Source organism: Thalassophryne amazonica, chromosome 10, assembly GCF_902500255.1.
Source record: "Thalassophryne amazonica chromosome 10, fThaAma1.1, whole genome shotgun sequence".
NCBI lineage: Eukaryota > Metazoa > Chordata > Actinopteri > Batrachoidiformes > Batrachoididae > Thalassophryne > Thalassophryne amazonica.
In genome coordinates this window covers 77300602-77314471 of record NC_047112.1, presented here as the reverse complement: position 1 = coordinate 77314471, position 13870 = coordinate 77300602, and the positions used below count along the sequence as shown (strand labels likewise).

General features: G+C 47.6%; 1 protein-coding gene across 2 annotated transcripts in view; it reads left to right on the top strand.

The window, feature by feature from the left end:
* The first annotated feature begins 1117 nt into the window (after nt 1-1117).
* mep1b (meprin A, beta) overlaps nt 1118-13870 on the top strand; it is a 33399-nt gene continuing 20646 nt past the window's right edge. For both annotated transcript variants that reach the window (XM_034180340.1, XM_034180339.1), the window contains exons 1-6: nt 1118-1234; nt 1356-1383; nt 1505-1555; nt 1647-1690; nt 13425-13503; nt 13608-13725. In XM_034180340.1, the coding sequence (XP_034036231.1) occupies nt 1193-1234; nt 1356-1383; nt 1505-1555; nt 1647-1690; nt 13425-13503; nt 13608-13725 (362 nt within the window). In that variant the 5' untranslated portion in view covers nt 1118-1192. The remainder of the gene's footprint in view (nt 1235-1355; nt 1384-1504; nt 1556-1646; nt 1691-13424; nt 13504-13607; nt 13726-13870) is intronic.

Here is a 13870-nt window from a genome sequence, read left to right as displayed (position 1 = left end):
CTCCCACATCATGGTCACAGTCAGGCAACTGAGGAGCCGTTTTAATCCTATTCTCATGCTTAGTTTTTGGGGGAAAAAAAAAATCAGTGAAAAGGTTAAAAAGAAAGACCCCACATTTGCACGTTGATCAGCCTATGTGAGTGTTTCCTTTGTCCATATTCCATCACTCCACCAACATTCCTGAAAATTGGACTGGTATTTGTGTCGTCCTGCTAACAAACAGAACAGATGAGAAAAAGTGGCAGGAAAACAACTGTGGTCATAATGACCACCAATTGTTTCAAGCTGACTTGAGACTTGACTTGGGACTTGCAGATTGATGACTTTAGTGACTTGACGGTGACTTCGTCCCACCTCTGGTTTGCTGAACTTTAAACAGACAGCCAATGAGTGTAGAGTACATTCCTGCCACCTGCTAAACACTGCCACCTGCTGGACATAACGTCCTCATAACTTTCCCATAACTTCATGTTATGTTTGATAAACTTTATGCCTCTGTAGTTACTGCAGCTCTTCACATCACTGTTGTTCTTAAAAATAGGAACCAGCACACTTTTACACTCCTCAGGCATCCTCTAACTTTCCAAGATTTTATTAAACAATATGGTTAGAAACACCACTGCCATCTCTCCAAAACATTTCCATGCCTCCCTCTTCATCCTTCTTATAGCTGTCCTCACTTTATCCTCACTAATCGCTTGCACTTCCTGATTTACTCTTTCCGCATCATTCAGCCTTCTCCCTCTCATTTTCTTCATTCATCACCTCCTCAAAATATCCCCTTAACCTTCAATGCTAATTAATTAATCCACTGAAAATTTTTTATTCACAGACTGGTTGATCTTTTGGTGGAGGTATGCACTCACAGTAGAGTGCCTTTCTATTATGAGCTTGAAGCAAGCAAAGCCTTCTTCAAAGACAGAACACCCTATACTATATACCTGAACATGCACAAACCAGTTCAACATTGTACATTTATCTGTGGTTAAAATAGAGATAAGACAATCACAGCTATTAAATGAATAATTAATGTGACAGCCATATACTGTAATCTCGCCTCACTCATAATAAAAACGGTCCAATCATGTGATTGCTACATGCTGTACAAAACCAAAGCAAGAACTTTGCTTCAGACACAGCACAGCTGGAGATCGAACTGCTCAGACAGAGCTTGTCCAGCCGCTGTGGAACCATGGCTCACAGATGGATAATTCTGTTGTTTAGCCTGGGCTTGGTAAGTGGAAGATCTAGAATATGCCTCCTGGTCACATTCAAGATGTTTCTTTTTGTTCTCCCATCAAGATTATGTGCAGTCCATCACATGACCAACTTTATTTTTCCACTTTATTCACCAGACTGCAGCCAAGCTGACCGGCGACACAGGTCAGTTATGATGTAATTTGTGTTATTAATGTTCAAAATTGAAGTCAAATTACAATATTTTATACTAACAGAAGTCTCATTTCAATTTTGAGAAGCAAATTTTCATTTCTTTCATCCACAGAAATGGATGTTGATGAAGGCCATGACTGGGACATCTTTAACATCAATGAAGGTTTGCCCACTGTCACTATGCTTGAGTTATACTCTTTCTACTCTCGCTTGTGTGAGGCACACGTCAGCTGACCTGTATCTGTGTTTTGCAGACGCTGGACTGGACCTGCTGGAAGGAGATATCAAACAGGATGAAGTGAGTTTGTCTTCAAACTGTGTTTGTTCGTCATGAACAGCCTGAATGGCACCATTTGTATCTATGGAGGTCCTGGAGCATAGTTTTGGGGTGTACAGGTCAAAGCTCAGCATCACAAGGTCATGAAGTTTGAAATTAACCCCTTAACGCCCATCGTCACATATACGAGGTCTATTAGATAATAAACCGACCCTTTTATTTATTTTTTTAACTATATGGATTTGAATGACGTGCGATTACACCAATCATGCTTGAACCCTCGTGCACATGCGTGAGTTTTTTCACGCGTGTCGGTGACGTCATTTCCCTGTGGGCAGGCCTTGAGTGAGATGTGGTCCTGCCCTCTCAGCTGAATTCCTTTGTTTCACACGCTGCTCGAGACGGCGCGCGTTGCTTTATCAAAATTTTTTCTGGACCTGTGAGGAATATCCGAGTGGACACTATTCAAGAAATTAAGCTGGTTTTCGGTGAAAAGGTTAGCGGCTGATGAGAGATTATGGGGTGTTTCTGTCGGTGTAAGGACTTCCCACGCAGCGGGACGTCGTGCAGCGCTTCCAGGCGCCGTCGTCAGCCTGTTTCGACCTGAAAACATCCTCATTTAAGGCTTAATTCACCCAGGACGTCGTGAGAGAACAGAGAAGATTCAGAAGAGGCCGGCATGAGGACTTTATGCGGACATTCCACTGTTTAAGGACATTTTGTAATGAAAGACGTGCGCGCAAATTCGCCGAGTCGTTTCCGTGACGACTCGGCAAATCTGTGTGCGCCGCAACAGGAAAAACACCTCCATGTTGAAAACCATTTGTAAAATTTAGGCGGCTTTTGATGGCTTTCAACAAGTGAGTAACTGAGAAATTGTTTAACAGCTTGGGCATGTTCCAACTTGCCCGTTAAGGTTTCCAACGAAGGTGTTTTTCCTGTCATGACCCCCCGCGGTCGGGTAAGGCCCGATATGCGACTCTGCCCGCATGTTCTTTCATTACAAAATGTCCGTTAACAATGGAATGTCCGAATAAACTCCTCATGCCGACTTCTTCTGAAAGTTCTCTGTTCTCTGACGACTTCCTGGGTCACTACCAGACCAAAATCTCTCATCAGCCGTTAAAATTTTTACCGAAAACCAGCTGAATTTATCGAATGGTGTCCACTCAGTTGTGCCTTACAGTTTTGAAAAAAATTTGATCAAACAAAGCAGCAGTCTCTGAGCCATTCCTAAACAATGAAAAAATCGACGAAAGGGTGGGCCACTCCTCACTCAAAGACTGCCCACAGGCGAATGATGTAACCGACAGGCGTGAAAAAACTCTCGCATGCCCACGAGGGTTCAAGCATGTCTGATGTAATCACACGTGATTCAAATCCATATGGTTTTTGAAAAAAATAATAAGGTTGGATACTTTTCTAATAGACCTCGTATGCTACAATCTCTGACTCAAATATGCAACTTACCAAATTGACCTGTATGCCCGTTGTCGCAAATCTGCAACATACCATCATTATTATTATAACTTTATAACATAAAGTCATTACCAGAATACCCAATATTACTACCTAGTTTTTGTGCAAAAGTGAAATTAATAATCTCAACATTATTTACCATCTACTTAAAGGCAAAAACACACACAAAACATTTTTTTATATACAGCTATATAAATTCTGGCGTTAAGGGGTTAATACTTAGGCACTTTTATTTATCACCAATGAACAATAAAAAGCAAAACATCTTCACTGTTGTGTGGGCCGCCAGAAGAGGAGGTACTGCTGGCCCACCACCAGAGGGCGCCCTGCCTGAAGTGCGGGCTTCAGGCACGAGGGGGCGCTGCCGCCTTACAGGAACAGCCGAGGTGACAACTGTCACTCTTCAACTATGACAGCTGTCACTGATCATCTGCACTTCACCCTGGATAAAAGCAGGATGACACCTCCACCACGTCGCCGAGATATCGACTTCTTTGAGAGGTAACTTTCTCTGCCTGCGTTGATTGATTCCAAGAGCTATTGTGTTGCAGCTGTCTACTCAGAGGACCGGCGTGGGTCGCGACTGTTTCGTCCTACTTCCCACCAGATAAGTGGTACTCAGACGCTGCACGAGAGTGTGTTAGAGGTGGAGGTGGAATTCCCACCGTTATTGTTACGGGGTGTATACACACCCACACTTGACTGTCTTTGTTCTCCACCAGCAGTACCAGATCCGACACGCTGAGACGGTGGCCACCTGGGGACTTCGGGACTTGGCGGCTCCAGTATCCTTCGGGTTCGGTGGCGGTGGAAATCGTGTGGTTCCGGTTCATCTCCAGACGGACGTCTCCTATCGTCGAGCCTGCCCACACAACACCTTCATTCATTGACTTGTATCTATTCTATAATCTGCTGTGTGTGGTTGTGACATTCACAACAGTAAAGTGTTCAAATTTAACTCCCTCTATTGTCTGTTCGTTTACGCCCCCTGTTGTGGGTCCGTGTCACTACACTTTCCCAACAGGATATCTCGGCCAGCGTCATGGACTCCGAGGGGCGTCACCCAGCTGTTGAACGACCAATGGGAGAGCAGGGAGCGCAGGCGTCTGCAGGAGGCGTGATTGGTGAGCTGCAGCACATCCTCACCGCCTTTACGGCTCGGTTGGATCAGATGACCGAGCAAAACATCCTCCTGAACCGCAGGGTGGAGGCTCTCTCCGCACAGGTGGCGGCGAGCACTCAGGGCGCTGCGGCAGCTCCTCCTCCTGCCGACCCTGTGCAGGATATGAATGTTCCAGTGGTTGTTCAACAACCCCTCCCACCATCCCCTGAAGCATACATAAGCCCTCCAGAGCCGTACGGAGGTTGTGTGGAGACGTGCGCGGACTTTCTCATGCAGTGTTCGCTCGTCTTTGCACAACTTCCCGTCATGTACGCGTCAGATGCTAGTAAAGTAGCTTATGTAATTAATCTGCTTGGAGGAGAGGCATGCGCTTGGGCTACGGCGCTTTGGGAGCAAAATTCACGGCTCCTTCACACGTACACTGGGTTTGTGAGGGAGTTCAAAACCGTGTTTGATCACCCTAACAGGGGAGAGACCGCTTCAACTGTGCTGCTGTCAATGAGACAGGGACGCTGGAGCGCAGCCGCTTATGGAGTCGACTTCCGCATCGTGGCTGCGAGGTCCGGCTGGAATAACGCTGCGCTCCGCGCCGCCTTCATAAACAGACTGTCGTCGGTCCTGAAGGAGCACCTGGTGGCTAAGGATGAACCGCGGGAATTAGATGGGCTTATCGATCTTGTTATACGGTTAGACAATCGGTTGGAAGAACGCCGTCGGGAACGAGACGAAGGGCGTGGCCGGGCACGCGCCGTCCCTCTTCCTTCCGGGTCCGAAAAAGGTCCGCCCTTCCCACGCTCCCTGGCCTCTACGCCCCGTGTGGCTACAGCTCCCCCTGCTGACAAAGCTATGGACACGAGCAGGGCCACATTCAGACCATCGAATAGACAGAGGAGGCTTCCCCGCGGGGCGTGTTTTGTTTGCGGCTCAATTGAGCACCAATTGAGAGATTGCCCCGAACGGTTAAACACCAACGCCCGCCCCTAGAAACTGGGCTTAGGGTGGGCCAAGAAATTCACGTGGGACACACACACATTTTCACATGGCTCCCAGTTACAATCCTTAGTGGGGATTTAACCCTTCAGGCCCCAGCACTGGTAGACACAGGGTCAGAAGGGAATCTGCTAGACAGCAGATGGGCCAGGGAGGTAGGGCTCCCTCTGGTGGCGCTTCCTTCACCATTGCAGGTGCGAGCACTAGATGGCACCCTACTCCCTTTAATCACACACAGGACGCTACCAGTAACTCTGGTGGTGTCAGGGAATCATCGGGAGGAGATAGAGTTTTTTGTGACCCCCTCTACCTCCCGTGTGATTCTGGGGTTCCCCTGGATGCTAAAACACAATCCCCGGATTGATTGGCCGTCCGGGGTGGTGGTACAGTGGAGCGAGACCTGCCATCGGGTGTGTTTGGGATCCTCGGTCCCTCCCGGTTCCCAGGCTAAGGAGCAGGTCAAAGTTCCCCCCAATCTGTCGGCGGTGCCGGTTGAGTACCACGATCTTGCTGACGTTTTTAGCAAGGATCGGGCACTCACCCTTCCCCCGCACCGTCCGTACGATTGTGCCATCGATTTGATGCCAGGCGTGTAGTTCCCGTCCAGCAGGTTGTACAACCTCTCCCGACCTGAGCGCGAATCGATGGAGACCTACATCCGGGACTCCTTAGCTGCCGGGCTGATCCGTAACTCCACCTCCCTGATGGGAGCAGGTTTCTTTTTTGTGGGCAAGAAAGATGGCGGTCTTCGTCCATGCATTGATTACCGGGGGCTGAACGAGATCACGGTTCGCAACCGATACCCGTTGCCTTTGTTGGATTCGGTGTTCACCCCCCTGCATGGAGCCAAAATATTCACAAAGCTGGATCTTAGGAACGCATATCACCTAGTTCGGGTCCGGAAGGGAGACGAATGGAAGACGGCATTCAACACCCCGTTAGGTCATTTTGAATACCTGGTCATGCCGTTCGGCCTCACTAATGCCCCCGCGAAGTTCCAAGAAGGCACAGGGACTCCTTCAGCCGCTTCCTGTGCCTCATCGCCCCTGGTCCCACATCGGTCTGGATTTCGTCACGGGCCTCCCGCCGTCCCGGGGGCACACCACCATCCTCACGATAGTGGACCGGTTCTCCAAGACGGCCCACTTCGTGGCCCTCCCGAAGCTCCCATCGGCCCAGGAGACAGCGGATCTCCTGGTCCACCATGTCGTCCGTCTGCATGGGATACCAACAGACATCGTCTCGGATCGTGGTCCCCAGTTTTCCTCACAGGTGTGGAGAAGTTTCTGCCGGGAACTGGGGGCCACCGTGAGCCTCTCGTCTGGGTATCACCCTCAGACTAACGGACAGGCTGAACGGGCCAATCAAGAGCTGGAGCAGGCCCTGCGATGTACGACATCCGCACACCCGATGGCTTGGAGTGAACACCTGGCCTGGATCGAGTACGCGCATAACAGCCAAGTGTCCTCTGCCACCGGCCTCTCCCCGTTCGAGGTGTGTCTGGGGTACCAGCCCCCTTTGTTTCCTGTGGTGGAGGGAGAGGTCGGTGTGCCCTCGGTCCAGGCCCACCTGCGGAGATGCCATCGGGTGTGGCGCACCGCCCGTTTGGCCTTGTTGAGGGCCCGGACGAGGGCAAAGGCCCATGCAGACCGTCGACGGTCCCCGGCTCCTGCATATCAGCCCGGGCAGGAGGTATGGCTATCCACACGGGACATACCTCTCCAGGTGGCTTTCCCAAAATTAAAGGACCGCTATATAGGGCCATTCCGGATCCTCAAGGTCCTCAGTCCCACCGCAGTGAGGCTCCAACTCCCGGCCTCACTGCGGATCCATCCAGTCTTTCATGTGTCCCGGTTGAAACCGCATCACACCTCACCCCTCTGTACTCCCGGTCCGGCGCCGCCTCCTGCCCGTATCATCGACGGGGAGCCAGCTTGGACAGTACGCCGGCTCTTGGATGTCCGTTGAATGGGCCGGGGCTTCCAATATTTGGTGAACTGGGAGGGGTATGGACCTGAAGAATGCTCCTGGGTGAAGAGGAGCTTCATCCTGGACCCGGCCCTCCTGGTCGATTTTTACCGACGCCACCCGTAACTCCACCTCCCTGATGGGAGCAGGTTTCTTTTTTGTGGGCAAGAAAGATGGCGGTCTTCGTCCATGCATTGATTACCGGGGGCTGAACGAGATCACGGTTCGCAACCGATACCCGTTGCCTTTGTTGGATTCGGTGTTCACCCCCCTGCATGGAGCCAAAATATTCACAAAGCTGGATCTTAGGAACGCATATCACCTAGTTCGGGTCCGGAAGGGAGACGAATGGAAGACGGCATTCAACACCCCGTTAGGTCATTTTGAATACCTGGTCATGCCGTTCGGCCTCACTAATGCCCCCGCGAAGTTCCAAGAAGGCACAGGGACTCCTTCAGCCGCTTCCTGTGCCTCATCGCCCCTGGTCCCACATCGGTCTGGATTTCGTCACGGGCCTCCCGCCGTCCCGGGGGCACACCACCATCCTCACGATAGTGGACCGGTTCTCCAAGACGGCCCACTTCGTGGCCCTCCCGAAGCTCCCATCGGCCCAGGAGACAGCGGATCTCCTGGTCCACCATGTCGTCCGTCTGCATGGGATACCAACAGACATCGTCTCGGATCGTGGTCCCCAGTTTTCCTCACAGGTGTGGAGAAGTTTCTGCCGGGAACTGGGGGCCACCGTGAGCCTCTCGTCTGGGTATCACCCTCAGACTAACGGACAGGCTGAACGGGCCAATCAAGAGCTGGAGCAGGCCCTGCGATGTACGACATCCGCACACCCGATGGCTTGGAGTGAACACCTGGCCTGGATCGAGTACGCGCATAACAGCCAAGTGTCCTCTGCCACCGGCCTCTCCCCGTTCGAGGTGTGTCTGGGGTACCAGCCCCCTTTGTTTCCTGTGGTGGAGGGAGAGGTCGGTGTGCCCTCGGTCCAGGCCCACCTGCGGAGATGCCATCGGGTGTGGCGCACCGCCCGTTTGGCCTTGTTGAGGGCCCGGACGAGGGCAAAGGCCCATGCAGACCGTCGACGGTCCCCGGCTCCTGCATATCAGCCCGGGCAGGAGGTATGGCTATCCACACGGGACATACCTCTCCAGGTGGCTTTCCCAAAATTAAAGGACCGCTATATAGGGCCATTCCGGATCCTCAAGGTCCTCAGTCCCACCGCAGTGAGGCTCCAACTCCCGGCCTCACTGCGGATCCATCCAGTCTTTCATGTGTCCCGGTTGAAACCGCATCACACCTCACCCCTCTGTACTCCCGGTCCGGCGCCGCCTCCTGCCCGTATCATCGACGGGGAGCCAGCTTGGACAGTACGCCGGCTCTTGGATGTCCGTTGAATGGGCCGGGGCTTCCAATATTTGGTGAACTGGGAGGGGTATGGACCTGAAGAATGCTCCTGGGTGAAGAGGAGCTTCATCCTGGACCCGGCCCTCCTGGTCGATTTTTACCGACGCCACCCGGACAAGCCTGGTCGGGCGCCAGGAGGCGTCCGTTGAGGGGGGGGTCCTGTTGTGTGGGCCGCCAGAAGAGGAGGTACTGCTGGCCCACCACCAGAGGGCGCCCTGCCTGAAGTGCGGGCTTCAGGCACGAGGGGGCGCTGCCGCCTTACAGGAACAGCCGAGGTGACAGCTGTCACTCATCAACTATGACAGCTGTCACCGATCATCTGCACTTCACCCTGGATAAAAGCAGGATGACACCTCCACCACGTCGCCGAGATATCGACTTCTTTGAGAGGTAACTTTCTCTGCCTGCGTTGATTGATTCCAAGAGCTATTGTGTTGCAGCTGTCTACTCAGAGGACCGGCGTGGGTCACGACTGTTTCATCCTACTTCCCACCAGATAAGTGGTACTCAGACGCTGCACGAGAGTGTGCTAGAGGTGGAGGTGGAATTCCCACCGTTATTGTTACGGGGTGTATACACACCCACACTTGACTGTCTTTGTTCTCCGCCAGCAGTACCAGATCCGACATGCTGAGACGGTGGCCACCTGGGGACTTCGGGACTTGGCGGCTCCAGTATCCTTCGGGTTCGGTGGCGGTGGAAATCGCGTGGTTCCGGTTCATCTCCAGACGGACGTCTCCTATCGTCGAGCCTGCCCACACGACACCTTCATTCATTGACTTGTATCTATTCTATAATCTGCTGTGTGTGGTTGTGACATTCACAACAGTAAAGTGTTCAAATTTAACTCCCTCTATTGTCCGTTCGTTTACGCCCCCTGTTGTGGGTCCGTGTCACTACACTTTCCCAACATTCACAGGTTGAATGAAGAGCCATCTATGAAGAGTTCAGATGCAAAACCCAGTATTTCCAAAACCATAAATTTTTAGTTGATGCCAACATGTACTTGGCTGTCAAGGGAACCATCAGTGTGCACAATATGGAAGAATTTGAACAAACTGTTTTAATTTTATTGATGATAGTCTGTGCATTTCCGAATATGGTTTCCTTTAAATCTCCATTTTCAACTACATTTTTCTCCATTTAAAAAAAAAAAAATACTTACTGGGTTTTGCATCTGAACTCTTCATATACTAATGGCATTAAAGTTAAAGATGAGGGTCTAGGGCAATATCAGAAGATAATTGTGCATAATTTAGGATACACTGCAAAAACTGATATCTAAGAAAGTAAAAAAAAAAAAGACTTGTATAAAGAAAATTTGACTTAATTTTTGTTTAAATAGAAAAATAATCTTGTCAAGCATTTTTTTTTTTTTTACATAAGAAAAAATGTCTTATTTTTGGGAAAATGTATCTCACTTTTTCTTAAGTTTTTCCAACTAATATCAAGCTGTATTTAACCGGTAACAAGGAAAGGCAATGGATTTCAAATCATCCAAGCAAAGGAACAAGATTGTTTTCCTTATTTTAAGACAAAGGTTATCGTAAAATACGAATTCTGTCTTAGCTTTAAGGCAGATCTGGATTATTCAGTGCCTAGACATTTTGCTAGTTTTGAGAATTCTAACCAGTAATTTTTTCTTACCCAATTGCCAGATTTTTTTTTTTTTTTGGTATATTTTTTTGTTTGTTTGTTTTTTGCAAAATACAAGACAATTTGGCTAGATTTCAGATTATTTCTCTTATTTTAAGAGGGACAGTTTTTGCAGTGTACAAAGGCATCATACCACATGTTTGCCATTTGCTGCACTGCAAGAAAATAAAGTTTTGCAAACTGTACCTTTGGGTCAGTCTGCTAACAACATTTCTCTGTTGTACTGTCATTGATATCAGAACTATAACATCTAATTATTTCACTGCATAAAAAAAGTGATTTGTGCAGGAAATTAAGAGATAATGTCCTACTAATTATTATTAGCATGTTGTTCTTGTGGTACTCCTTGAAACAAAGACTGGCCTTGAAAAACTGAACCACACTTACCTCTTACAGTCGTGGGCAGAGGTTTGCATACACATCGACTCAAACCATTGAAACTCAATGCTCTCCTACTGAACCATTTTATCAAATAATATCTGTTAAGTCAGTCAGAATGACTATTTTATTTCCATATAAATTTGGTAAAAAATAATCTTTACAGTCCAGGTCAGGTCTGAGTGCATAAACCAGTGCTGCATGCCAACACAGTCACCACACTATGGAACCATCATGCTTCCTGGATGGCATCCACCCAGGCAGAGTACCAGCCCATCCCCACCCCTAGAAAGTAACCATCTATCCGCCATAGCAAGGTGAAACATGGGAATCCTCTTGGCCTTCTCCAGCTGTTCGGGTCATCAAGAGTGAGGCACCTGCATGCTCGGTCATGCCCAGAGAAGTACACCACATGGCCAAAATGTCCTAGCTGATGTTCCCTTGCAATGTAAGTGATACCCCTCATCTGAGTCTGCCTAAGAAACTTCTCGCTTGATGCAATGTCATTCCAGTGGTCCCCAATGATCATGCAAAGTGATCTTTTATCAAAGACATCTAGCCATCAACATAGGTCACTGGTTAAGATCTAAGACTCACAATCATACACAGGAAGCATCAGGACCCTACGGACTTGGACCTTTGCTCTCCTAGAATGGTATTGGCCTCAAACACCTCTGTCCAGCAACCTCATGACTAGATAAGGTTTTCCCAGGTGTCTCTCAATCTCAGCAAACAAGATCCAAGAATCATGGATGTCTCTTGAAGTTCAACACTTTCACCGAATACAGATACACTTCTGATGGCCTAGTCCAGGAACTCATTGAAGGCCTGGATCCTAGTCTTGATCCACGACAATTGTAAACCCACACACTCGATTCCTTCCTGAACTTATGAAGTACTGCACTCAGGGTATTCATTTATTCCACAAAAATCTCAGCATCATCTGTGAAGAACTTTTAAACTCAATTTCCCCTCCTGCACATATTTCATTTAAACAAACAATGTGTTTTAAGTCACTTAAAATGCCTACTTTACTTCCATATAAACTTATTTTATAAAAGGTGCAATGGATGTATTTCCATTTTTACTTGTCAAATTTTACAACCTCAATTCCAATGAAGTTGGGACATTGTGTGAAATGTAAATACAAACAGAATACAATGATTTGCAAATCCTCTTCAACCTATATTCAATTGAATACACCACAAAGACAAGATATTTAATGTTCAAACATAAACTTTATTGTTTTTGTGCAAATATTTGTTCATTTTGAAATGGATGCCTGCAACACATTTCAAAAAAGCTGGGACAGTCGTATGTTTACCACTGTGTTACATCACCTTTCCTTCTAACACTCAATAAGCGTTTGGAAACTGAGGACACTAATTGTTGAAGCTTTGTAGGTTGAATTCTTTCCCATTCTTGCTTGACTTCAGTTGTTCAACAGTCCGGGGTCTCCATTGTCATATTTTGACCTTCATAATGCACCACACATTATGGGCGACAGGTCTGGACTGGCGACTGGCGACAGGCCAGTCTAGTACCTGCACTCTTTTACTACGCAGCCACGCTGTTGTAACACGTGCAGAATGTGGCTTGGCATTGTCTTGCTGAAATAAGCAGGGACGTCCCTGAAAAAGACGTTGCTTTTAATGACATCATGTGTTGCTCCAAAACCTGGATGTAGCTTTCAGCATTGATGGTGCCATCACAGATGTGTAAGTTGTCCATGCCATGGGCACTAACACACCCCCATACCATCACAGATGCTGGCATTTGAACTTTGCACTGGTAACAATCTGGATGGTCTTTTTCCTCTTTTGTCTGTCTTTTCCACCTGGCGTCTGTCCATTTCAAATGAGCTCGGGCCCGGAGAAGGCAGCGGTGTTTCTGGATGTTGATGTATGGCTTTCGCTTTGCATGGTAGAGTTGTAACTTGTACTTGTAGATGTAGCGACGAACTGTGTTAACTGACAATGTTTTTCTGAAGTGTTTCTGAGCCCACACGGTAAGATCCTTTTCACAATGATGTCGCTTTTTAATGCAGTGCCGCCTGAGGGATCAAAGGTCACGGGCATTCAATGTTGGTTTTCGGCCTTGCCACTTACATGTAGAAATTTCTCCAGATTTTCTGACTATTCTGATTATATTATGGACTGTAGATGATGGAATCCCTAAATTCCTTGCAATTGAACATTGAGAAATTGTTCTTAAACTGTTGGACGTTTTTTCAAACATTTGTTCACAAAGTGGTGATCCTCGCCCCATCTTTGCTTGTGAATGGCTGAGCCTTTTGGGGATGTTCCTTTTATGCCCAATCATGACACTTACAATTAGTGTCCTCAGTTCCCAAACGCTTATTGAGTGTTGTTAGAAGGAAAGCTGATGTAACACAGTGGTAAACATACCACTGTCTCAGCTTTTTTGAAACGTGTTGCAGGCATCCATTTAAAAATGAGCAAATATTTGCACAAAAACAATAAAGTTTATCAGTTTGAGCATTAAATATCTTGTCTTTGTGGTGTATTCAATTGAATATAGGTTGAAGAGGATTTGCAAATCATTGTATTCTGTTTTTATTCATATTTCACACAACATCCCAACTTCATTGGAATTGGGGTTATAAGTGGGTAACTGGTTTCTATATACTCTTTAAACAGCATGGAAGAATCCAGGTTACATCATTTAGTATCTATGTTTAAATTTTGTCCATGTCCCAATTTGTTGTTTTCTTTATTCTAAAAACAGACAGAAAGCAGAAATTCCATCATCGGAGACCAGTATCGATGGCCAACCACAATTCCATACTACCTAGAGGACAGTCTAGGTGAGATATGGAAGCTCAAATTCTCACTGTTGACCATGTTACTGAAAACATCTTCTTCCCCCACCCCAGCATTTGTCCATGCTAATACACTTTGTATCCTATAGACATGAATGCTAAAGGTGTGGTCCTGAAGGCCTTTGACCAGTACAGACTGAAGACCTGCATCGACTTCACACCGTGGAAAGGAGAAGAAAACTATATATCTGTGTTCAAAGGCAGCGGGTAAGCCAACTGTAAAACTATTCACACACATAAATTTATTTTCAGAGTACATGTACAGAGTTTTGTTCAAAAGTTATGCTTTCATGTTGCATCAGAGGCCCTCTTTCCAAGCACAATAAAACATTTGTCTAGAAACAAATATCTC